Source organism: Podarcis erhardii, assembly GCF_964252035.2.
Source record: "Podarcis erhardii genome assembly, chromosome: Z".
NCBI classification, from domain to species: Eukaryota; Metazoa; Chordata; class Lepidosauria; order Squamata; family Lacertidae; genus Podarcis; species Podarcis erhardii.
This window is the reverse complement of record NC_138504.1, coordinates 18,296,786-18,321,998: the sequence shown is the minus strand read 5'-3', so window position 1 is coordinate 18,321,998 and position 25,213 is coordinate 18,296,786. Positions and strand designations below refer to the sequence as shown.

Here is a 25,213-nt window from a genome sequence, read left to right as displayed (position 1 = left end):
TGTTCTTGCAGTTTATTTTTAGTATGAATCTAGCAGTGAGCTGTCGCCAAAAAGAGAGGATATTTTCTTCTTTGGGAAGCATGCTGTCCTGGAAAGATATTGATTTTTTATATTTTAAGGCTGGCAGGATATAACTTTGCCTGGCAAGGTTGAAGGCTCATCCACACTTCCATTTGCCCTGCCACATTCCCCTGGGGAAACCTGCAGGGCAAAGGCAAAACCGCATGGGGCAAGTGGAACACCACTTAGATCTGTGCTTTCTAGGCACAGGACAAATGCAAGTGTGGAAGAGGCCAGGGGTGGCCAAGCCTTCTGACACTTAAACACAAATGCGCAGCAGTTGTCGTCGGATTGTAGATGAATACCAGATGTCTTTTGCTTGTGGCAAGATTATGTATCATATTTCTTGTTGTCCTTAGATCTCCCTCCTCCCACCACAAGGGAAAGACCTCCTGGATGCAAGACGGTATTTGTTGGAGGACTGCCGGAAAATGCAACAGAAGAGACTGTTGTGGAGATTTTTGAGCAGTGTGGAGAGATCTTAGCGCTTCGGAAGAGCAAAAAGCACTTCTGCCACATCCGTTTTTCTGAGGAATACATGGTGGACAAGGCTATTTATTTGTCTGGTAGATATTGTTTGTCTTTGCTTTTGACTCAGAGATAATTTCTTCTGTAGAGTTGCAAAAGCCACATGCAGTCATGTCTGTTGTGTCCCCTGCCATTTCCCCAGTTGTACAGTCATCTCTCACCAGTTTCAGTTATTTGGCTAAGGAGTCTTTTAACTTCACTATAACATGCAGTGGTGACACAGACCATTGTGAATAGCTTTCATAAATTTGTCTAATAAAAACAGAAAAATGCCCAATTCCAAAATTCCAACAAGCTAAAAAATGTCAGCATGAAACAACAGTAAGGAACTCTTGTGAGCTGCACAGCTCACAAAGAGAGGGAATAATTCTAGTGCAACAAGCAGTGAGTCTCTATGATTAATGATGATGATGATAGTGTTGTTGTTGTTGTTTGTACCCTGCCCATCTGACTGGGTTTCCCCAGCCACTTTTGGCAGCTTCCAGCATATACAGAAACATAATAAAACATTAAACATTAAAAACTTCCCTATACATAGCTGCCTTCAGATGTCTCCTAAAGGTAAACCTTGTATACAGTAGTTACTTATCTCCTTGACATCTGATGGGAGGGCATTCCACAGGGTGGGCACCACTACCAAAAAAGGTCCTCTGCTTGGGCTTTGAGCTAGATCTCAGTGGCTGGGCTTAATGACAAGGGTGGAGGTGCTCCTTCAGGGCCTGAAATCTTTATAATACCTGCTGATTATTGAAAACTACCACCTTTTCAAACTATCCAGAACCAACATGGCTTCTTTGGAGAACTTTGGAGGTTAGCCTCCCTTCTGGAATAACATGTGTTGTCCAGTCAGTGTCACTGTACCCTATGAGAACCACCTCCAGAGTTGTAAGAGGGATCTGGCAAGGCTTCAGCCACTTAACAGAAACCGCAGCAACCTTTCACCTGATGCTTACCCTTCCCATGTAGCTTACTTTGTGATGTTTACAACTTAGCAAATATTGCAGTTACAATTTCAAACAGAATTTACCTGAAGTGTTTTTGATCTGTGTAGCTGGTCTGCATCATAGATGTGATACAATCATTGATAAATCAAACATATTGATATGTGTGGATGAGCATGCATAGCAGTTGATGTTCATTTCTTTATCCAGTTTGAACATGGATGTTATTAAGCCTGAGTTGTAGCTGTTCACATTTCCTCTGATAGGTGTCTCTGGCAGTCTCTGGAGACAAAGCAGGCAGACCCCCATGTTGCAGATGGGGGAATCTGAGGAACAGTCTGATAATAATAATAATAATAATAATAATAATAATAACAACAACAACAACAACAACAACAACAACAACAACAACAACAACAACAAAAAATTTATTACTTATACCCTATCCATCTGGCCGCCACTCTGGGTGGCTTCCAACAGGATATTAAAAACACAATAAAAGATCAAACATTAAAAACTTCCCTATCACAGGGAAACTGCTGATGGTTGTTTCTGTAACTATCATTGCCAGGTTATCGCATCAGGCTGGGCTCCAGCACTGATAAAAAGGACACAGGGCGCCTGCACGTGGATTTTGCTCAAGCCCGGGATGATTTCTACGAGTGGGAATGCAAGCAGCGGATGCTTGCCCGGGAAGAGCGTCATCGCAGAAGGATGGCAGAAAAACAGTTCCACCCTCCCTCCCCACCTCCTGTTGTCCACTATTCATATTATGAGTGCAGTATTGTTGCTGAGAAGCTAAAAGGTACATAGGGCTGTAGTATAATGTCCCAAACTGGCAGGCTGTTACATGAGGATTGTGGCAGGTGGTTAGGAACATAGGAAGCTGTCCTGTACCCTATCAGATGAGTTATCTGTTTCTTACCCAGTACTGTATACTCTGACTGGCTGTGGTTCTCCAGGGTCTTGGAAGAAGAAGGATCTTTCTCATCACTTCCTACCTGATCCTTTTAACTGGGGACTCTAAGGATTGCAGCCAAGACATTTTGCATTCAAAGCAGATGATCTTCCACTGAGATGTGATCCATCCCATGTAGACGTACAACAGATGAGTACATTGCAACTGTCTGTGGAGTTAATCTCATCCACCACAGCCTTTCAGAGTTTTGTCTTGCTTGGGTGGATCATTTCATGCAAATCTATGAAAACAGTAGTATTAATTAGACTGTTGCTTGTTACCTGAACATCTCCAAGTGACTTAAAAGGTAAAGGGACCCCGACCATTATGTCCAGTTGTGACCGACTCGGGGGTTGCGGCTCTCATCTCGCTTTATTGGCCAAGGGAGCCGGCGTACAGCTTCTGGGTCATGTCGCCAGCATGACTAAGCTGCTTTTGGCGAACCAGAGCAGCGCACGGAAACGCCGTTTACCTTCCCGCCGGAGCGGTACCTATTTATCTACTTGCATTTTGACGTGCTTTCAAACTGCTAGGTTGGCAGGAGCAGGGACCGAGCAACAGGAGCTCACCCCCTCACGGGGATTCAAACTGCCGACCTTCTGATTGGCAAGTCCTAGGCTCTGTGGTTTAACCCACAAAGCCACCCGCGTCCCCCAAGTGACTTAATTAATGTTTAATATATAAATGTAAATACATTGTACCATAAAAACATAACAAAAGAACCCCTATAGCAGCCACAGGAAGCTTTGGCAGAGCACTAGTAACAAAACAATATCATTTTAGCCTATCAAACATCTTACTATGTTTTTGTGTTTTAAACTCTCACACAGGGAGCGATGATTTAAATAGTATTACTTGCAAAATTCACCAGTGCTTTGTACCTGAGCAGTGTTTCTCTCTTGGGTCAGATGATTCCAAGTTTTTGGAAGCGGTACAGACACTGCTGGCCTGGATAGAGCGTGGGGAAGTGAACAGACGGACTGCAAACAACTTCTACTCAATGATCCAGTCAGTCAACAGCCACATCCGCCGGCTTACAAATGAGAAAGCAGTCCATGAAAAGGAAATGGAAGAAGCAAAGGAGAAGTTCAAGCTTGCACTCTCAGGAATTCTTGCTCAGTGTAAGTGTTTGTGGCTTGCAACCAGGATTTCAAAGTTTCACTTGATGGAAATGTACCATTTTTTGTTTTCTTTTTTTCCAGTTGAAGGTTGAACAAGAGAGAGAGACACAGATCCGGAACATACATTCCCTTTATTAGGAAACATATTTAGGTTTATTTCTTACAAATTTCTAAACCACCATGCTGCATTCGTACAAATGACAAAGAAAACCAGCAAACATTTTTAAAAAGGAAAAACATAACAAACCATTTAACAGATAAAATGCTGGATATTAAAATTAATTTTAAATGAATGAAAGGTCACCAGGCCATTAATGCTCAGTGGAAACAAGAAAATCTTACAAAGCTTCTGGAAAACTATCAAAATCTTATTCTGATAGATTTCGGGGGGGGGGGAATGGTCCCCAGACACAACAAATAAAAAAGCCCACAAAACTCCTACTGTGCTCATTTTCTTTGGTAAACTAATGGTACAGTCTGGAGAGCATTCTTGGGTGATTAATGGGATGGGACACAGGAAAGAACATGGTAGTGAGCCTTAGTAGATGTCATGTACTTGCATCATACATACTGCATCAGGAGACAGACCACCTATTTCTGCACCAGCTGAAGCTTCTGAATCTTCTTTGAAGTGTCTTCTTAATTTCTGTTCACACTCGGGATGTGCAGGTATTTTCTGCCTTAGTGATGTTCCTACCCGCAGGCTGCTCCTGTGTTAACCACAGCCTTGTATCTTTGGTGATTGCTGAGAGGCTTAGGCAACAAAGGTAGGTGTATAGCCAGATCCCTTATCTTTCTGTTCCTTTGAGGATCTATAGATCATCTTACTAAATGGGAGATTTAAGCCTTCAAGGTAATGTAATATTGCTTCATTTTTCCTTTTTTGCGTCACTTTAAACGTTATGTACAAAACATTTGATGCTCTTCTGAGCCCTGGGAGTGTTCTGCAGTTTTCATTGCCCTATTATTAACCAGGAACCATTTCCAACCAGGAGATTCTGTTCCTATTGAATGTCCTGCAGAGCTTTCTCTCCTTCATTCTCTGGAACTGAGTAACTAGCCAGCCAAGTCCCTGGCAGGCAGCAACTGCCTCACCACTGGGGAAGCCGACACCTTAGCAGCCTCCTGGCCTTTTAAGGTCACCTTGTTATGTATCACAGCACAGTGTGACCATTCGTCTCCTGAGTGTACCAAGAGGATTCTGCAGTCCCTTACAGTTTGCTTAGTGTTTGTTTTGAATTGTTTTATTCTGTTAACCTTAAAAAAATATATTGGTCCCGGATTCCAGAAGGAGTTACAGTAAGTAGCAATTGGGGGGAACCTCAGACCTGAATCCTGCCATCATGTTGGTGTTGGTCAATCTTTAGCCAGGGTAAGAGCAATTCATTAGCCTCTCCAGTGTTCAAGCCAATCACCTGTGGCTATGGGGTGGATTTTTAGCTCCTTTCAGGGAAGATAATCTTTCACAACTAAACCTTTTGGCTAGAAATTTGCAGGAATATGTTTTGGGAAAGGACCTGTATTACTTTACTGAATGTGGGGTAGCATATCATACTTTTCACATCACCAGCAGGGCCCTACTCTGGTGTTTAAAATAATATTCCATCCCGAGGAAAACAATGCATTGTAACTTCTCATATAAGCTGTGCAAATATGTACATGTGGTGATTTTTAAAAATAATCTAGTCATAAAACTGGTTCTCATGTAATGCTAAGCCAAATGCTCAGCACAAATGCATGAGTGTGAGGCTTTTCAGAGAGGATATCGCTGCTGCTACACACCTTCCCTCGTTCTGTTGCTTTACTGCTCTGAGCTAAGCCATGGTTTGGCTCAGTGTGTTGACTGAACTAAGGTTCATGGTTTGTCTAAACCTTTTGGCTAGAAATTTGCAGGAATATGTTTTGGGAAAGGATCTGTCTGCCCAGACACTGAGGTCCAGCGCCAAGGCCTTCTGGCGGTTCCCTCGCTGCGAGAAGCCAAATTACAGGGAACCAGGCAGAGGGCCTTCTGGGTAGTGGCACCCGCCCTGTGGAACACCCTCCCATCAGATGTCAAGGAAATAAACAACTATCTGACTTTTAGAAGACATCTGAAGGCAGCCCTGTTTAGGGAAGCTTTTAATGTTTAATAGATTATTGTACTTATAGATTATTATTATTTTATTATTATTAATATTATTATTCTCGATCAAGACAAACCATAAGTTGTAAACCCAAGAACAGACCTTGCTGTTGTTTGTCTAGAGTGAGACAAGCTAAAATCCTGGGTTCATCACATGCTGAGCTAAAATGATGGCTTAGCTCAGAGCAGTGCAGCAGCAGAAGAACAAGAGGAGAAGTAAAGTGGCTGTGATTTCCTCTCTGGGAGCCCATGCTAAACCATTGTTTGCCTTAGTGTTACAAGCAAGCCAACCCATTGGGAATATTAAAGCTCCACTGGAAGTCACACTCCATTTCTTTTTGGCTTCTGAGATTTTTCCAAGTCTATCACTGTGGTAGTAAGGACTAGAAACGGAATTAAAAACCAAGGTAAGATTCAGTGTGCAGGATTTGGGGCCCAGTACTTATTTGCAGTTACAGATTTATGGAATACACCCAGCCCTATTTATGACACAATGTTTGTGAAGTGGGGGAGAAATTCATTCTCTCTCTCTCTCTCTCTCTCTCTCTCTCTCTCTCTCGCCAAGCATCTATTTCTTTTTACATGAGTGCTTTTCTTCCTCTTGAGGTTTTTTTAAGAAACTCCTTTTTTGAGTGTTTAGTGTCACCCTCCTCATCAAGACAGCTTACTCTGTTAACTTGGCTTCTGCCTGATTGGACATACAAACATATCTTGCCTGTTGTCTGCTTTGATCTCCAAGTTCTGTGGCTCTGGCTTCTCCCTGAGCACCATCTTTCTCAGCTATGGTTCCACCCAGCAAAGCATCATAAGAAAAAGATTCACTGGACTACCTGCCTGATCCCGCTCTCTTACTCCTTTCTCTTGCCCTCTCTGGATGATATTGTGGCCTGGCTTTGCCTGCTGATTTTGAAACTGAAGTCGAGCAGATAGTGGCCGTGTACCATTCTGCATCCAAACAAAAGGCTTGGGACCATTTCACGAAAGCGCAACGTAAGAACATCAGCGTATGGTGCAAGCAAGCTGAGGTTGGTACTTCCTTTTACTTTTCGTTAGCTCCTTTTGGCCTATAGGCTTGCTTATAAAAGGATGGATTTTTCCAATCTTGCTCTGGAAGGTAAGTAGCAACACACATGGAGCTAAGTTCATAGCAAAACACAGCACAAGGAAGTTCAGGAGAGGAAGAGAACAGCCATTGGTGAACACTATTAAGAAGAAGCTCAGAATTATAGTGGGGTATGAATGAAGCTCTTTAGAAATAGTTGTACTTGCATTTTTGGGCAGCATTATGCCCATGACCTAAAGATAGTAGCTCTGCTCTCTTCAGTTCTGAGGGCAGCCCTGTATAGGGAAGCTTTTTAATGTTTAACAGTTTATTATGTTTTATATATGTTGAAAGCCACCCAGAGAGACAAGGGTGACCCAGTCAGATGGGTGAGGTATAATACTAATAATTACTATTACTATTATACTAGGGTGGATTCAGGTGCTTTAAGATACACACAATAGTCATATAAAAACTTAGGTAGCTAGAACCATCATCTGTAGCCTCCAATCATCTGAATGTCAGCTGTTTGGGAACATGGAGGGGGGTGACTTGCTGGTGGGCTTCCCATAAGCTTCTGGTTGACCACTGTGGGGACAGAATGTTGGTCTAGGTGGGCCTTCAATCTGATTTGCCAGGGCTCTTCTTGGGTTAAATGGCTGGAAAGATGTGGCAGTGCTAGCATTGTTACACTGCTAGGCTGTAACAAGGCTACAAATGTCCCACGTGGGACAGACACTATGGAGACAAGAGCAGTTGTGCTGGGTTCAAGTTGCAGATGAGCTTGGGTTCATGTGAATACGTATTCTTAGCTGTAATAGTTGAACAAAGGAGTATAGATTCTCCTTCCCTGGATGCTTTCTCTCTCCACACATTTGATGAGACCAGATGAACTACTGTCAGGTATGATTTAAAGAAGTTCTGCTATTGCAAGGATTTGACTCTTTGACCTATTCTGACTCATAAATTCTGGGCAACCATGCAGTCTGTCTGCTACTGAAGCCCACAGCAGAAATGGCGAATGTACCAGGCATAATTTGAACGAAGCCCCTAAGTGGTGGTGCATTGTAGAATTATGAAGAGGCTGAGTATTCTTATATGATTTAGAAAGGGCTGGAGATGGACAGGCTTGATTAAGAAGACCCATAGAAGCTTTAAAAATGTTCAGCATGCATTCAGTTGTCAGGCATGCAGAACTGAGAACATAAGAAACATGGAAATGAAGACAGTCCAAGTTCTTCCCCAGAAACTTCTGGTGTTGGACTCAAACTCTCATCAGCACCAGCCAGCATGGCCAATGGTCAGAAATGATAGGAGTTTTCATGCAACAACAGCTGGAGGGCCAGAACTTTGCCATACTGCCTTACATTAAGACATACTTGCAAATGATGTAAGGATTCACATGAAACCATGGTATAGCTTAGTTCTCAAACAGGCCATAACTAACATTGATATAGAAGGGCAATTTTTAAGCAAAGGTGCCTTTATGTCTGGCCTTGTTCAAGAGTGGTGCCTGTGCTACTCTGTGTGATTTCATAGTTTGCTCACGATTATTCTGGATCGCAGTGATAAATAGTTGGGGTGAGAAGCAACTGGGCATGTGTTAAAACTGGTTTAAAATACAAATATACAATGAGGTTCCTTGCAGTTTGTGGCAGCTTCAGGTAAGTAATTGTGATCTGGAACATATGGCAAGTATTCTGCACGATTTTATTGGTAGTTTCGTAACTGGAGTAGAATAACGCAGGATATAAATAAATGAAATTTAGATCCTGTCCTGCTGTGCCTGCGGAGTAATTGGCACGCTTATTGCAAAACCATTTTCATTTATGTTTATTTATAAAAACGCTGCTATCCTGCCTCTCTGTCTTAACGAATCCCACAAAGCATAAAAAGCAACTAAAAATGCAACAAAGAGAATTGGCCCAAACAGTAGTATTGCTTATGATCTTGCTGTCTGTCTGCCAAGGGCTCTGTGAAAGGGCCATGTTTTTGCAGAGTGGCAGGAAGCTGGCTGTGATGGGGCCAGATTGGCCTCTGTCTGGAGAGCAATTCCACACCTTTGGTACTGTAAGAGAAAACACCCTGTCATGCGTAGTCCACCTACTTTTAGTGGTTGGGTAGGGACATATTAATAGAGAGTTCTTAAGGACCTATGTCTTGATGGCTTTGATTGTCTGACATTAAGAAACCTTTCAGCACTTTCCAGTATTGATCTGTCTTCATCCAAAAAAAAAAAAGGAGATAATGTGAGATGAAAGCCATAATATGGAGTTTTGGGAACTTGGGAAGAATGCTGCCTACTTTTTATTTTATTAAAGATTTGTACTGTGTAATAAAAGTACATATAGTGTCTCTTTTTTCAATTCATAGGGTCCTTTTCACAGTTCAGTTATGTTCAGTGTGGGGAAAAAGAAAGGGGTGAGGGGAGAAGGAAGGGGGGTATAATGATATTTCGTTCTACTGAATAGTATTTGTGCAATTTTTGTGTGTGTAAGCGTCACATAAGTAGGTCATTCATTCATTCATTCCTTTATTGGTGCTTTTAATGTGGAAGGTTGCAGGTTCAATCCCTGGTATCTCCAGTTGGAAGGATTGGGTAGCAGTAATGGGAAAGACCAGGGCATTCTAGCACCTCTGTTGTGTTGCTGTTCCCTGGCACAACTTTGCTCCCCCTAAAAAAGCTCAACAAGTTCCGGCACCTCTTTTTCTAGGAAAAAAAAACCCTGGGAAAGCATCTTCTCTGCCTGAGATTCTGAACAGCTGATGTTAGTCAGTGTAAGCAATACTAGGCTGGGTAACATAAATCTAGCATAAAAGTCTCCCCAATGCCCTAGGAGCAAATCATTCCATCTCTTTAACCATCACACTTTTGTCTGGTTGTTCATTTCTGTTTAGCTGCCATGTGGCTTTTCTGTGTATTCTGGAACTGCTATTCACTTATCCCCTTGCTACCATAGGACCCTCCATGGTTTGCATCTGTGGAAGGGGCTGGGATTTGGTGGGATTTCTCTCCCTAATATCCAGGCAATAGCCAAAGGATAAACCTCTTAGGTCTCCCCCACCCTTTCCTTCAAATAACCATTTTTCAGACAGACTGCACTTCTACCTTAGAACCTGACTGTTCCTAAGATCTGGTGTCCCAGAAGCTCAAGAGTTGAACTGGGGTGGCTTTGGTTTACATCATTCCCTAGCCATGTGTATAAGGAATGAAATGATCATGAGGCTTGTTTGAGTAATTAAAATTACTCAATCCTCAATTACTTGAGGATTAAAAAATGGACGAACATAAAGCATTTTGTTCTCCGAACGTTCTGTGCAAGTTACAATATTTATCATCAAGGGGGAGTTGCTTTGAATTCCATGCTAATCTTCCCCACCCCAAAATTCTGTGAATGAATTTTATCAAATTGCACAAATTAGGAACTTGATAGGTTTAAGTGTCCAAAGCTTGCCATTACCAAACACAAAGTCGCTACACTTCTCCCCCAATTCCTTTTCTCCTGGTACTTCCTGCAGGTTCTTAACTGTGAACCAGCATGCAGAGCAATCAGTAGCATTTCTTTTTTCTTTTATATATATAAAAAATGCTCTTTAAATCATAGGAAATCCGCAACATTCAGAATGATGAGCTGATGGGCATCCGACGAGAAGAGGAAATGGAAATGTCTGACGACGAGACAGAGCCATCAGATGCCAAGGAGATGGAAGAGTCAGGTATGACTGGCACTGTGTTGAAAGGAAGCCAGAGTATTCAAGTTCAGCGGTGAGCAGTATTCAAGCATGTGTGTTCTACTTACCTACTGTAGATTCCGGCATATTAGGCAACTGGGCGTATAAGACGACCCCCCCAAATTGGCAGCTGCCAATTTGGTTGACTTATACGCCCAGTCTTATGCACAGCAGCTTTGCTGGGCAGCGGCAGTGGGCGGTGGGCTCTGCGCTGGGAGGAAACTGCCTGGCAAAGCTGCTCAGCGATTCTAAGCTGGCTTTGCTGGCAGCTTCCTCCTGGCGCAGAGCCTGCTGCCCACTGCTGCTGCCCAACAAAGCTGCCGAAGCTGCTGTCACCGCAGCAGCAGTGGGTGGTGGGCTCTGCTCTGCGCCGAGAGGAAGCTGCCCAGTGAAGCCGGCTTAGCACCGCTGGGCAGCTTCACCAGGCAGCTTCCTCCCGGTGTGGAGCCCGCCACCCACTGCCACTGCCCAGCGAACCCATACCCGGCGTATAAGACTACCCCCGACTTTTTAGAGGATTTTCCGGGGTTAAAAAGTCATTTTATATGCCAGAATCTAGGGTATTATTTTTAATCAGGGCCCCAGGTTTTTCAAGGTAGAGTCAGTTACGAAACAGTAGCTGATTGGAAATGGCAGAGCTAGTTGCAGTTATTTCCTGCACTGGGGACCTCATATTTCTAGATGACCTACCTATATACCGTATTTTTCGCTCTATAGGACACACTTTTTCCCCTTCAAAAATGCTAAAGCACCCTCCCGCGACCCTCTCCCAGCTGGAGAGGTGACGCGCGGCTATGGCAGCAGCCTCTCCGCTGCGCGCCTTTCTGCTGCTCCCCGACCTGCTCTTTGGGGCTGCTGGTGGGCTTACCCCCGCCAGCCCCAAAGAGCAGGTCGAAAGGAACCTGAAGCCTGGAGAGCGAGAGGGATCGGTGCGCACCGACCCCTCTCGCTCTCGAGGCTTCCAAGGTAGCTGAAGGGGCGCTGGGCAGAGAGGGGGAGAATTTTTTACCCCTTGTTTCCCCCCCTCTAAAACAAGGTGCGTCCTATAGAGCGAAAAATACGATACATTGTTTGAGTTCCTGCTGATCTGGATTCTCCCATAAAATCTGAAATTGTAGTTCCACAAAGAGCTGTCTGAGGCACAACTTAATACAGGGGATGGGACCTGTGGAAAATGATTTGTTCCAGTGATGTACAGCCATTGCATTTGCTTACTGTCCCCTACTGCAAAGCATGCATGGTATCATGCAAACTACAGATCAGTCTGATGCAGTCCGTACTACAGCTGTGTCATGGGTGCCTACAGAGCAAATTACCAAAACAGGTGAGACCAGACGCTGATGTATAACACATGTATAACACAAACATCTCCAATACATTTATTAAGGAATTAAGCATATATTTAGAAGGTGTTCCAGAAAATAAAAAAACCAAATGGGGAACAATGAAGGTCAAACTAATTCCAAGGACAATAGGTGTGTCCACCTTCCCATTTTTTTCTCTTCCCAACCCCCAGCTTTAATATCTCAAGCAGAAGCTCTGAAGGAAGAAAATGACAGCTTAAAATGTCAGCTTGATGCCTACAGGAATGAGGTGGATCTCTTAAAGCAAGAGCAGGGCAAAGTGGACAGAGATGAAGACATAAGCAAAGACCAGAAATTAAAGATTCTCCAGCAGGCTTTGCAAGGCATGCAGCAGGTAGGACTCTTTCCTGCAAAAAGAAACCACCTCCAATGAATATTTGTAGTAATTGCCTTGTGCCAAAGAAGATCTCTCTTCCCCAACAGGGTGCCCTCCAGACGTTTTGGATTCCAACTCCCATAATTCTTGACCACTGTCTATGATGGACGGTGCTGACAGGGTTGTAGTCCTAAACCTCTGGGGAAGGCTGTTCTACTGATGCCTTTTATTGGAGTGAAAATAAATGCCCTCATGAAGCTTGCAACATGTCAACATGTCCAAATCTCTTTCCAAGGTTGCAACATGGGAATGCTCCCTCACTAAGAAGTAGACTTGACTACAGAGCAGTACTGTTTAGGCTTTACAGTGCCAGAGCCTTCCCTGAATGCATTTCTGAAATGTGATTTCTGTTGTAGTTGTAAAACTGCTTCTGTGCAGCTGGGGAAAGAGTTAATCAGTGTGGTTCCATGTGACTGGTAGAACAATTAATGGACCTAATCACATGGACTAATGCGGGTCTTCTTCACAGAGTTGGCACCATGAAAGGGCACCTAAATTGTTTGTTCCAAGCAGCTGTTTCAGAAATATCTTTTATGTTCCTAAATGCTATGATAGTCAGAGAGACTACAAAAGCTCTCTCATCCCCAGAATGAACAACAGCAAGTGTTTTGGATAATAAAAAAACGGATGTCCTCTAAAAATGAACAGCTCAGGTAGCTTTAACTTTTGTTTGCAAAAGTTGTACCATGAGCAATTGGCTCTATATGTAAAATGGGTCAGACCAGGGGCCCATGTTTTCCAGCATCCTGTTCTCACAGTGGCCAACCAGGTGCCAATTTATTTAATGAATAAATAAATAAATCCTAGTTTGTCTAATTAGTTTCGGTTTTGTTTGTACTTTACTCAGTGTATGGGATTGGGGGGCTAAAAATACAATAGATGAAACTATTCTCTTCCTCTTCCCAAGCATCTCCTGAAACTCCAAGATGAATGTGAAAGAAGAGATGCTGAACTGGAAAAAGTCAATGAAGAAAAAGCACAACTTGACAAATTGCTTGAAAGCCTAAATGAAAAGGTAAGATTTGCTCCCAGGTGCTGGTCTTGCTGGCTCTCCCTCCTAACTTGGATATAAAGCTCCCTTTGTAACTGGGAGCCAGTATTTCTCTCTTACAATCTAAACCCACCTCACAGGGTAGTTGTGAAGATAAAAAGAATGGAATAGGGAGAACCATGTATGTTGCCCACTATCCTTGGAGGAAGGATGGGATAAAGATGTATATACATACATGCATACATAATCTAGGCCTTGCCAAAATAGTCTTGAATTATGTAGTAACCTATTTACTGGCATTGCTATGAACAGAGCAAAGGTGTATGAAGTTGGGTAACTTGCATCACATCTGTTGAGACTTTAAATCTTTTACATGTCAAAAGTCTTGTAGTCTCAAGCCAGTGTTGCATTTCATATTGCCTGCCTGTATGACTTTTCTCCACATAATGAGTTTTTACGATATTGCTGTTGTTTTTAATTATTAGACACTTCTTTGGGGACTTGCACAAAACTTGCTCATCTGAAAATAATAATATTGGGCTAGTGGCTGCACATGATTCTGTTCTTGATTGTTAACTCAGCCTTAGTTTGATAAGGTGATGTTTATCACTGAGAGGGGAAAGTGCCGCGTGGTTCAACTAACAAGAATAACATGCTACTGGGACTATGACTTTTTGTTTCTCCAACTGAATATAGCAAGAGCTGGCTGCTGGACCAGAATGGGGGAAAGACTCTAATGATCAAGACCACGTGAGTTTCGTAAGTTTCTTTCTGAATACTTTGACATAGTCTTATTTTTATGTTTCCTTGTGAATTCAGGTTCAAATATGGCTGCTTTTTTATTAACTCAGTCCTACTATGCAGGGTAGCAGGCAGTATTTTCCTTTGCTTGCCACAAATCCTAGAATGAGCCTCAACCAACCTGTTGAGGTAATATAGACAATGGTGACTTTGAGGCATAAAACTATCCTTTTGCCCCTTTCTATTTCTGCACTGGAACATGCCATCCCTATGGCATGTGATGCTTAATTCTAGTCATGGTGATTACATGGTTTGTAACAGTTACTGTTCTCAAACTTTATGGAATTGCACCCTTTGTCTGATCTACTAGATCTTGCATGATCTTGCAACCTACTTTTGGTTAGATTTCTTTGGGCTAATTCAGTTTTAGCTGGCCCTCACCATTTTGTTCCCTGATGGATTATCACCACTGTGTAAGCTTCCCACTTTCTTAAGGTCTATATATAAAAACACCCTAGAGGTCCCAGGCCCTAAGGAAGTTAGATTAGCCTCACCCAGAGCCAGGGCCTTCTCAACACTGGCTCCGGCCTGGTGGAACGCTCTGTCTCATGAGACCAGGGCCCTGCGGGATCTGATTTCTTTCCGCAGGGCCTGTAAGACAGAGTTGTTCTGCCTGGCCTTTGGCTTAGAATCAGTTTGATTCCCTCCCTCTCTTTCTTTTTCCTTTCTCCTCCTGTGAAGAGGCTGCATCCTAATGTTTTAATGTTGTATTTTAATCTTTTTAAAATTGTATTTTAATCAACTTGTTTTTATTATTGGTTGTTGGCCGCCCTGAGCCCTGTCTTGGCTGGGGAGGGCGGGATATAAATATAAATTTATTATTATTATTATTATTATTATTATTATTATTATTATTATTATTAGGAACTCTTGCTGTGTTAGACAAAGGTCTGCCCAATCTGCCATTTTTGTTTTCAAAGGCAGACATCAGTTGCTTCTAGGGCAGGCTTTCTCATGCTCAGCCCTCCAGATGTTTTGAGACTACAGTTCCCATCATCCCTGACCACTGGTCCTGCTAGCTAGGGATCATGGGAGTTGTAGGCCAAAAAGATCTGGAGGGCGAAGTTTGAGGAAGCCTGTTCTAGGGGCTTCCAAGCTAGGCAAGGAAGTGATGCCCTTCCCCAGCACCTGGTATTCAGAGAGAGATACTGCCTCTGTGCATGGAAGTTCTGTTCAGCTATGCTAGCCGCTGATAGACCTCTTCTCCATGCATTAGTCTAATCCCTTTTAAAAGCCATCTTGAGGCTAAGTACCTACGATGTAAAGGTTTTACCTTCAGTGCAAGATTTTTTCTTTCTTTCACAAACAGCCAGCGTGCCAGGGGAATGGGGGAACTGGATCAGGCTCATAGTGGGGAGGGCAAGGTGCATTCCCCTGCTGCAGTCTAGATCCCCACACCTGCTGTTTCCATTTGCAGAGAGAAGCTCACATTTGTTGGCTGACAACGAATGCTGGCTGACTCTGATTTGCAGTTGTGTGTTTTCCTGAAGAATATTACACTAATTGTGAGCATGCAAAATAAAAATAAAAATCCATTGTAAGTGAAGAAGTCAGTGCCCATTCAGGGGTGGGTGGGTGTGCATGCGTGCATTTGGGAATAATTTCTAATGTGTTTTCTCCAGCTCCTTTATCCTATACCCATTCTATAATATTTTTACTGTTTTTAAAGTATGCTTACTGTGCAGGATGCAGCTGGTGACTTAATTGACAGATTGCTAGGATACAAATCAGTGCTAGAAAGTAATTATCTGTAATTGCCTTTAGGCCAACGACTTTTCACCAGCTTGCTCAGTGTGCCAGGAGAAGGAGAGCACACTTGAGAGAGGACTCAACAGCAGCCCTATCAAATCAGAAAGGGAAGCTTTGCTAGTGGGTAAGGATCACCGGCCACGGTATTGTTGAGGCCAGGATACATTCCACACAGAAACATAGGAGGCTGCTGGGCACCATTGGATCATTGGTCGATCTACCTAAGTATCAACTGGCAGCAACCTTTCGAGGTTTCAGGCTGGGACCTTGAACCTGGGACCTTTTGCTTGCAAAGCATGTGCTCTTTAACACCCAGCTACACCTCCCTCTCCCCAAAATATGCCAGCTCTATAAGCTCAAGTGTAAAGGCTCATTATCTTTTGCAATGTGCACAACCTAAATTCATTATGCACTCCAAGCATCTTTATTGTACAACAAATTGGCCTTTCCCCATAAAAGTAAAAACTTTTACAATGGGTGGGATGGATGATGCAGTCCTGAAACAAACACAAGCTTATGTGTCAGTATTTTTTTTAATCAACAGGCACACCTTCTCTTGGTTAATTCCCAAAACACACCAAGCTGTGAATAATTTTGCCAACCAAGCAAAATTGGTTCTGAGAGCTCAATAACAAAGGTGTACCTGCTCAGAAGTACTACTGGATGCTTTTATCTGGGGCTTGATCCACCCACCAGAAGTGCAGCCCAGTCTGATAACCATTAATGCAGCCCCACATACATAACACCTGATGTTATAACAAATAAGTTGGAGCCCGCAGTGTGAATCTCTCTGCACTAGAAGTGGAGAACCTGTGGATCTCCAGATGTTGTTGGACTGCTGCTGATGGGAGCAGGAGGCTAAAAACATATGGAGGGTGACATGCTCCTTCACTAATGACCTGCTGCTTGGGCATTCCCACGACATTTTGAAAAGCCAAAAGACAGCTTCTGCTCTTCCCCAAAGGTACAGAAATGCTCACAGTAGAGACATATGTGTTCTCTGCAAGCATCTGAGTCCCGGATGTAACTCCATTAATTTTGTTTCTCTAGGAATAATCTCAACCTTCTTGCACGTTCACCCTTTTGGAGCGAGCATTGAATACATCTGTTCCTACCTCCAGCGCCTTGATAGCAAGGTATGTGCCTGCACCTCTTGTGTGATGAGCAAAGTAAAGTTTGTGCCACTGGGGAACATCTTGTGACACAATTAAAAGCCTCCTAGGCTCCACTGGGAGGGTGGGATATATAAATTTAATAAATAAAAGCCCAAGCTGTTGCCAGCCAAGGAGTCGTCCCATGGATTTTGGAGTGCCTGCAGATGATGATTATCATTTGATTTCTTGCTCGCCTTTCACCTTGAGGTCCCAGGGCAGGCTGCAGCGATTTAAAAATTCAATATTAAATATTCAGTTAAAAGAAATTACAGTCAAGAGGTGGGTTCTAAAACATAAAGTATATATCTAGTGTCAAAGGGTAAAGAAGTGTTTCTTCAGCATATGACAAAAACTACTTAAGGTGCTAGAAGCTGTTCCATGGGCAGGGAATTCCACAGCTTAGGTGCTACCACTGAAAAGGCCCTCTGTTGGGCCCTCCACCCCAAACCTCTGAGGATGTAGGAACTACCAAGTGCCCCCACCCCTCTCTGCTAGTCTTGACACCCAAGAGGATCTGTAGAGAAGGAGGCAGTCTTTCAGTTATTTGGGGCCTAAGCCATTTAGGACTTCAAACACTAAATGTGAGCACCTTGAATTTGGTCTGGAAACCAACTGGCAACTAGTTCTGGGGTATATGTGAATTCTTAATGGAACCGCAGCCAGTAAACTGGCTACTGCATTTTGGACCAATTCAATTTTGCAAGTCTTCCTTCAAAGACAGAACCACATAGAGCACATTGTAATAGGCAGGAGTCCGTTCTGGAAGTTACCAGAGCACATCTCTGTCCAAAAGGGAGCATGGCTCCAAATCAGCTGGAAATGGAAATAGGCACTCTCTACTCACCAAGGCCACCTGAACCTCCAGTGACAATGTTGAAACCGGGATTAATCTTGACCAGCTCTTTAACTCTATCAATCACTCAGGCCTTGTACCTAAATTGTGGAATAACTCAATAGTGGTGTCGATTTAAAAAATAAATAAATGATAGGAATTGCCAAGAGAATTACAGGCCTATTAGTTTGTTACCATGCATAAGTAAAATCTATGCCAAATCTCTGCTTATTAAACTGGAAGAATGGATGCTTACAAAAGGTCTACCTGGTAAGGAACAAGCTGGTTTCAAGGCAGGACCTTCAACTCTTGACCAGTGTCTAGTGTTAAGTCACCTTGTGGACAAATATGTCTTGAGAAACAAACGAAGACTCTTTGTGGCATTTGTAGATTTAAAAAGTGCCTTTGATTTGGTCGATCGTAATAAACTGTAGACCAAATTGGAATACCGCGGTATTGATCCATACCTGCTTACATTGATTCAATGTTTATACTCCAGTAACCAAATATATGTTAAAGTTTCAAAAGATGGTAGACTTGTAGGTCCAATTCTGAATAACTGAGGAGTTAGGCAAGGCTGCATCTTGGCCCCTACCCTATTTAATCTCTTTTTATCTGACCTCCCATTATTTCTTCAAAATGTAACCACTCATATTCCTTATTTAAACAATATCCCAGGTTTTTTATTACTATATGCAGATTATGCGGTAATTATCTCACTTTCCTCTTTGGGTTTAAAAAAAATATTTAAGAGTTTCTCAAACTTTTGCCCTCTTAATAACCTCAAAATTAACTATGATAAGACAAAAATTATGCAATTTACAAAAAGGGAACCCAAAAAATTGGATAATCAATGGACATCTAATAAAAGAAGTGAAGCATTTCAATTATCTGGGAATTGTATTTAAAAATAACATGAATTGGAACACACATATCTGTGCTGCAATAGCTAAGGCTAAAGTGACAGCTCACCATATTAAATCTTTTTTTTTCTCCTGTAGGAAATAGATATATTCCAGCTGTATTGCAAGTGATTGATATGAAACTTTGTACCCAACTTTTATATGGCACCCCAGTGTGGATTTCAGGCGACCTTAAGAGGTTGGATAAATTCCATGCAAAATTGAACTTGATAGGGCTTAATTTAACTGACTTTGAAAATTCTGACCCCAAAGATATTTGGGAAATTATCAGGAAGAATCTTACAGAAAAAGGTGTTCTCTCCACTCTTGAGGTTGCAAAGCACAGCACTTGCTCTCCTCTCTATTTAAATCTCCCATTTTGTAGAGATTTTCAAAAGGGATACATGACAAATCTGAAGAATCATGAATTGTGCAGGCTGTTTATGTTAGCCAGATTTAATATGTTTCCCTCGATGATAGTAAGAGGAAGATATTTAGCTCTCCCAGAATCAGAGCGTCTCTCCATATGTAGTAAACAGGAACCTGATACTTTGGAACATATTTTCTTTTCTTGTGATTTTGGCATTTCATAGAATCATAGAATCATAGAAGAGTTGGAAGAGACCCCAAGGGCCAACCCCCTGCCAAGCAGGAAACACCATCAGAGCACTCCTGACATATGGCTGTCAAGCCTCTGCTTAAAGACCTCCAAAGAAGGAGACTCCACCACACTCCTTGGCAGCAAATTCCACTGTCCAACAGCTCTTACTGTCAGGAAGTTCTTCCTAATGTTTAGGTGGAATCTTTTTTCTTGTAGTTTGGAACCACTGCTCCGTGTCCGCTTCTCTGGAGCAGCAGAAAACAACCTTTCTCCCTCCTCTATGTGACATCCTTTTATATATTTGAACATGGCTATCACATCACCCCTTAACCTCCTCTTCTCCAGGCTAAACATGCCCAGCTCCCTTAGCCGTTCTTCATAAGGCATCGTTTCCAGGCCTTTGACCATTTTGGTTGCCCTCCTCTGGACACGTTCCAGTTTGTCAGTGTCCTTCTTGAACTGTGGTGCCCAGAACTGGACACAGTACTCCAGGTGAGGTCTGACCAGAGCAGAATACAGTGGCACTATTACTTCCCTTGATCTAGATGCAATACTCCTATTGATGCAGCCCAGAATTGCATTGGCTTTTTTAGCTGCCGCATCACACTGTTGGCTCATGTCAAGTTTGCGGTCAACCAAGACTGTTCCAGAAGACAATTAATTAGAGGCCTTACAACTCAATAGGCTCAATTCTATGCTACCAACGGTTCAGGACCTGCTCTCGGACAGGAATGATCAAATTACTTTAATAGTGGCTGAATTTTTGAGTGCTGTCCCTGTGGAAAGACTGGGCCATTATAAAGACATTTAGTGGTTCTTTATTGAATGGTGATGTGGTAATGTTGTGTTATTTATGCAAATTGATTTTCTCTGGAGTTAAAGATCTGACTGGGACAAACCTTGTTATGTTGAGCTTGTATTTTGCACAATTTGTATACCGTGTCTGTTTGATAATGTGTGGTTTGCTATGCCTAATAAAGGATTTATTTATTTATTTATTTATTCAAAACTAACTGGCTTTGATGGGGGATTGGAGGCCAGCAACATCTGGAGGGCCAAAGATTCCCAACCTCTGCATTTTAAGTGCTGTGGTCACACAATCTATTATGCTTCAATAACAACCTCCTGATTTTATCCACATATTCTAGCCCAGGCATAGGCAAACACGGCCCTCCAGATGTTTTGAGACTGCAGTTCCCATCATCCCTGACCACTGGTCCTGTTAGCTAGGGATGATGGGAGTTGTAGTCCCAAAACATCTGGAGGCTGAGTTTGCCTATGCCTGTTCTAGCCAGTGAATTGCAAACCGAAGAGCGGGGGGGGGGGAGGTGGGAGTGGAGAGATAAACCCCTGGAAAGATGAGGGGCTCTTTGATTCTCACTTATCTTTTAAACTGGGCTGTGCAGTTCATCCATAGCAGGTGTAGTGTTTCTGGTCCCTGGAGTCAAGAGCTTCCTAGAGAAACAGTGGACAGTGAGTGACACAAGTTCGTTAACAGGATTGTGAGTCTGGCATATCTGTTCAGGATACCCTGAAATGTCATCTCACCCAAGGTGTTAAATGTTAACCCTTCATGGTGAACTGAGAGGATTGTCCTTTTTTTTTTTTTTTTTTTTGTCTTGAGCTGTTTTCAGTTACATTCTGTTTTTCTTTTCTAGATTTGTGCTAGTGAAGTGGAAGCCCTCATGATGCGACTCCAGCACACTTTCAAGCAGGAGATGAGTGGTGTTGGAGCAAGCCTTGAAAAAAGGTGGAAATTCTGTGGCTTTGATGGACTGAAAACAGCCACATGAACTTGAAGCTAATAGGACTTTGGACCATGAATTTTTTTCTTTCTGATTTCTATCATTGATAATAAAGAGAAAGATTGCAAGCAGAAATTGTTGCCATTTTGCAACAGAAATTGTTTGTTGGGTGAGTTTACAGCCACCAGAGAGATCTAACATTTCTGTTAGAAACTAACCATATGATATTTCATTTCAGTGCTGCGATTACTCTGTTTCATGACTTTTATTTGGACAGAATCAGCCATTTTGGACCTATCTGTTCTCAAACGGTTATGGAAATTGTGGAAAGACCAAAGCAGTGCTTTTTTTCAGCTGGTTCCAGTTCTGGGGTTTCTCAAGTCAGTTGCATTACCTCCATTGTTAGTGTGTATGCAGAGATGCTCCCAGTGGTGGCTATTGGGTGTGGTAGAGCAGAAGACTGGGAGGCCAAGGGTTGGTCAAGCCACGTCCAAAGACAGCTGGAGCCAGCTAATTTTGTCCATATCCTCCTCCCTTCTGAGTTCTAAAAGGGCAACACTTAGACTAAGGGAAAGGAAGCTGACAGCCAGTGCCAGCCTCTGGATGCAAGTTAGAAGGTAGGCAGGTGGCAGCTGCTTGAGAGCAGACTGAGCTTTGTGGGGCAGTTCTCCATTTGCCCTAATGGACCACCCTCCCCTGGGTGCTTACATTTGCTGCTTTGAGCACATTCCATGTGTTTAAACTTGGGAACAGTTGTCCTAGCAAAGGTTTGTAAGGGCCAGGCTAGATGACACATTGGTGGTCCATGATCAGACCAGCTGTCTCTTTAAATTTCATTTTAATAGCCATTGTGGAAGAAAGGAGATTGAAATGTGACTGCAGTGCTACAGTAGACGGGGGTGGTTTATTAAAAATTCATTCCATTGTGCTGCTTTCCTGATTGAAATCTTCCCTTTCTCCCCTGGAAGCTGCTATTTGTCATGGTGAGAAAATGACAGCTGCTAAGTGAGTGGAGGTTATTTTGTTTGTTTATTAAACTCATATCCTACCCTTTCTCCCAAAGTTGCCCTGGGGCAGGGGCAAACATCAGGTGGTAAATGACTAAAATTTTCTTAAAAACAATTCCTATACAGATTTAAAAACAACAACTAATTAAATACAAATTAAAGATGCCAATGCAGATTTAAAAAATAGCATGGAAGAAAAGTTCAGTCTCTTCTCTCTCCTGGCTCTGTGATCCCAGTTCAATTTGGACCCCTCCACAGTTGCTTTTAACAACTATTTAGAAGAAATGAGGGGGTTGTTTCTGATCATGGATCTCTGACTTTTCATCAAGCTGATTCTGCAACACTGAATTCTTTTGCAAAATTGCTAAGGGTTTTTAACATGAGTGGTGGCTCTCCTCCATGTGTGGTATCTTTGCTACAGTCTGCTGGGTGCTATTATTATTGTTGCATGCCACCTCCAATCTCCAAGTGGTGCAAGATTCCAGGGGGTTCCAGGCGCTTTACCCAGGGTTTGTGTTTCCTTTTGGAAATGAGGCACAGTGGAGACTGTGGTGTCTTTAGGCTATCGGGTTTATTTACAGATACATATAACCTGAGCCTATGGTGCTTCTTCCATAACTACAGTCTTGGATCTAAGACTGTCTAACCATGCTCTCTATGCATCTAGCTCACATTGCTTCTAACTTTTAAAACTCTGGCTTTATCTGTTGATGGAGGGGCCACACCCATTTTCTGTCTGGTTCTCTGTTCTGGTCTGATCACTTATCACCTTAGACAGTCGCAACAACACAGGAGACTAGTCTGACTTAATTAGCTTTTGACACTTTGCTGATTCCAGGGATTAGAAGTGTCTTAGCACCCCAAGCTTGAATTATATTCTAACACTCACTGGATCCATGGATTTTAGAAGTCTAGCACCTAACTTAAAACACGTGAGTCTGGCACCCAGTTTTAACACCCTAAGCATTAATTAAATTCTGATACTACTGGACCAGGAATTTAGGGGAGTCTGGCACCCACACACTTGTAACATTTCTTTATTAAATTTCTATACCACCCCTCATCTGAAGATAACAGGGTAGTTTGCAGGTAGCTTGTACCATAGGTCAATGTTTCCTGTGCCCTGATTATTAAAGTCTACACTGGGAAAGATGGCAGTAAAAATAGATTGGCCATAGAAACTCCTGCTAGGCCATGTGAAATTCATTTTCATATTTTACCATGTTTTTTCCGCATTAAAATTTTTCTATTTAAAGTGGCTACTGGAGTCCAACTGATACAACATAAAACAATCTGTTTAGAATATTAAAATGATCACTGTTAAACAAGAAGCATTATCAGAAGTGGCAACAGTTCATTAACTCTGTATGCACAGCAGTCAGTAAAAACACAAAATGCCTCTTCAAATAAATAAGCTGCTCTGCCAAAGGCAGGCAAGTATGGCAGGCACTAGAGACTGTATTAAAAAATGCCCCGTTCTGCATCCAATGGCAAAAATGGCACAGAGCAGCAGGGCCTCTGATGGGGATAATATTTGTTCAGGCAACATTGGATGGCCGCTTATAGATTGCCAGAATATCTACATCACCATAAAAACAAAACCAAGGACACGTGTGCATATGCTAATTTATATACATACACACAAATTCAAAAATGTAAAAATAAATTCATAGTATTTGAGGAAGACAGTGACCAGGTAACCTGTACACCTGGTTGGTCTGCTGTCCAGATGCTGAAGGGCAACTTCAAGGCCCTGCTTTTTCTCATTTAGGTTTAAAGCGGACTTGACTGTACTGCCCTCTGTAATGTTAGATTACGCTAGGTGGAAGATTGTTTTTAAGGGTCTAGGTAACAGTAAAGGTAAAGGACCCCTGACCATTAGGTCCAGTCGTGACCGACTCTGGGGTTGCGGCGCTCATCTCGCTTTATTGGCCGAGGGAGCCAGCGTACAGCTTCCGGGTCATGTGGCCAGCATGACTAAGTCGCTTCTGGCAAACCGGAGCAGCGCACAGAAACGCCTTTTACCTTCCCGCCGGAGCAGTACCTATTTATCTACTTGCACTTTGATGTGCTTTCGAACTGCTAGGTGGGCAGGAGCTGGGACCGAGCAACGGAAGCTCACCCCGTCGTGGGGATTCGAACCGCCCACCTTCTGATCAGCAAGCCCTAGGCTCTGTGGTTTAATCCATGGCGCCACCTGCATCCCTGTCCAGGTAACATAGGCAAGCATATAATAACACAATCTTCCTTATCTGATATTTTGGTTTAGCATTGCCATTCGGCTGGGCAAGTATCCAGCACTCTAAAGTCTGAAACTCTTTGTGGCCAAACCAAAATATCAGATAAGGAAGATTGTACCTAGTGGTGTCATGGGACTACTAGGTTCTTAAAATACTTTCTGATACTGAAACAGGGCTCAGAGCTGTAGCCCAATGGTAAAGGATTGGAATTAAAGATGTGAAGGCCCAGGAAAATGGAACATAGAGAAGGGGAAAGTATTGGTTCTCTTCATAGGGGGAGGGATCCAGTTTTTTCCACTGGATGAAAATGGAAGTTTATGGAAACATAAATAGTATTTTCTCTTTCAAAATGGCTGGGTTTGTTTAGTATTTTAAAATAATACTATGTAACACTATAGTCAAGTGGTTTTATCCAACTAACTTCTCACAACAGACACATTCAAATTAATGGATCTAAGTTAGTCAAGTCCATAAATTTCAATGGATCTGCTTTTAGTAGGACTAAGATTGGAAGCAAGCAACCCAAGGTAAAGAGACAGTAACATGAGACCAGCTTATGACTCTGAGACTTAAACTTGAGATGCTGAGACTGGACCCCAAAATCTATGTCTTGGGGCCTCCTGAAGTGGTGGAGATGGAAGAAAGAGCACTAACTCCTTTATTTTCTATTTTAATGTTTTCAAAGTATTTTTGCCTCTCAGCTGTAATCTTTGGACTTGTATTGAAACCCCCAGCTGAACCCTGGGTGCATTTTCAATGCCAATCTGAAGAGTCCACTCAAGTGGTGAGTAAATATTGAAAATATTAGCAAACAGTATTTGCACCCTACAATAATTACAACAATGCAGCCTTGTGTATCTGCCTCGGTGCACCACAGTGCAAACCAATACGGTGTAAGTAAAGAATGTTGGGGAAGACCTGGGAAAGACCAGGGTTCAAATTCCCAC

At 42.6% G+C, this 25,213-nt stretch overlaps 1 protein-coding gene across 6 annotated transcripts in view; it reads left to right on the top strand.

Moving 5' to 3' along the window:
- ENOX2 (ecto-NOX disulfide-thiol exchanger 2) overlaps positions 1–21,154 on the top strand; it is a 47,901-nt gene extending 26,747 nt beyond the window's left edge. For 4 of the 6 annotated variants that reach the window (XM_081848031.1, XM_081848036.1, XM_081848034.1 and 1 more), the window contains exons 5-15: positions 420–626; positions 2,101–2,334; positions 3,396–3,608; positions 6,649–6,755; positions 10,378–10,489; positions 12,021–12,202; positions 13,152–13,259; positions 13,932–13,994; positions 15,801–15,909; positions 16,836–16,921; positions 20,933–21,154. In XM_081848031.1, coding sequence (XP_081704157.1) covers positions 420–626; positions 2,101–2,334; positions 3,396–3,608; positions 6,649–6,755; positions 10,378–10,489; positions 12,021–12,202; positions 13,152–13,259; positions 13,932–13,994; positions 15,801–15,909; positions 16,836–16,921; positions 20,933–21,067 — 1,556 coding nt within the window. In that variant the 3' untranslated portion in view covers positions 21,068–21,154. Of the gene's footprint in view, positions 1–419; positions 627–2,100; positions 2,335–3,395; positions 3,609–6,648; positions 6,756–10,377; positions 10,490–12,020; positions 12,203–13,151; positions 13,260–13,931; positions 13,995–15,800; positions 15,910–16,835; positions 16,922–18,772; positions 18,892–20,932 lie in introns of those variants that run through there. The other 2 variants (XM_081848032.1, XM_081848033.1) reach the window with 2 other exon arrangements.
- Positions 21,155–25,213: the final 4,059 nt, after the last annotated feature.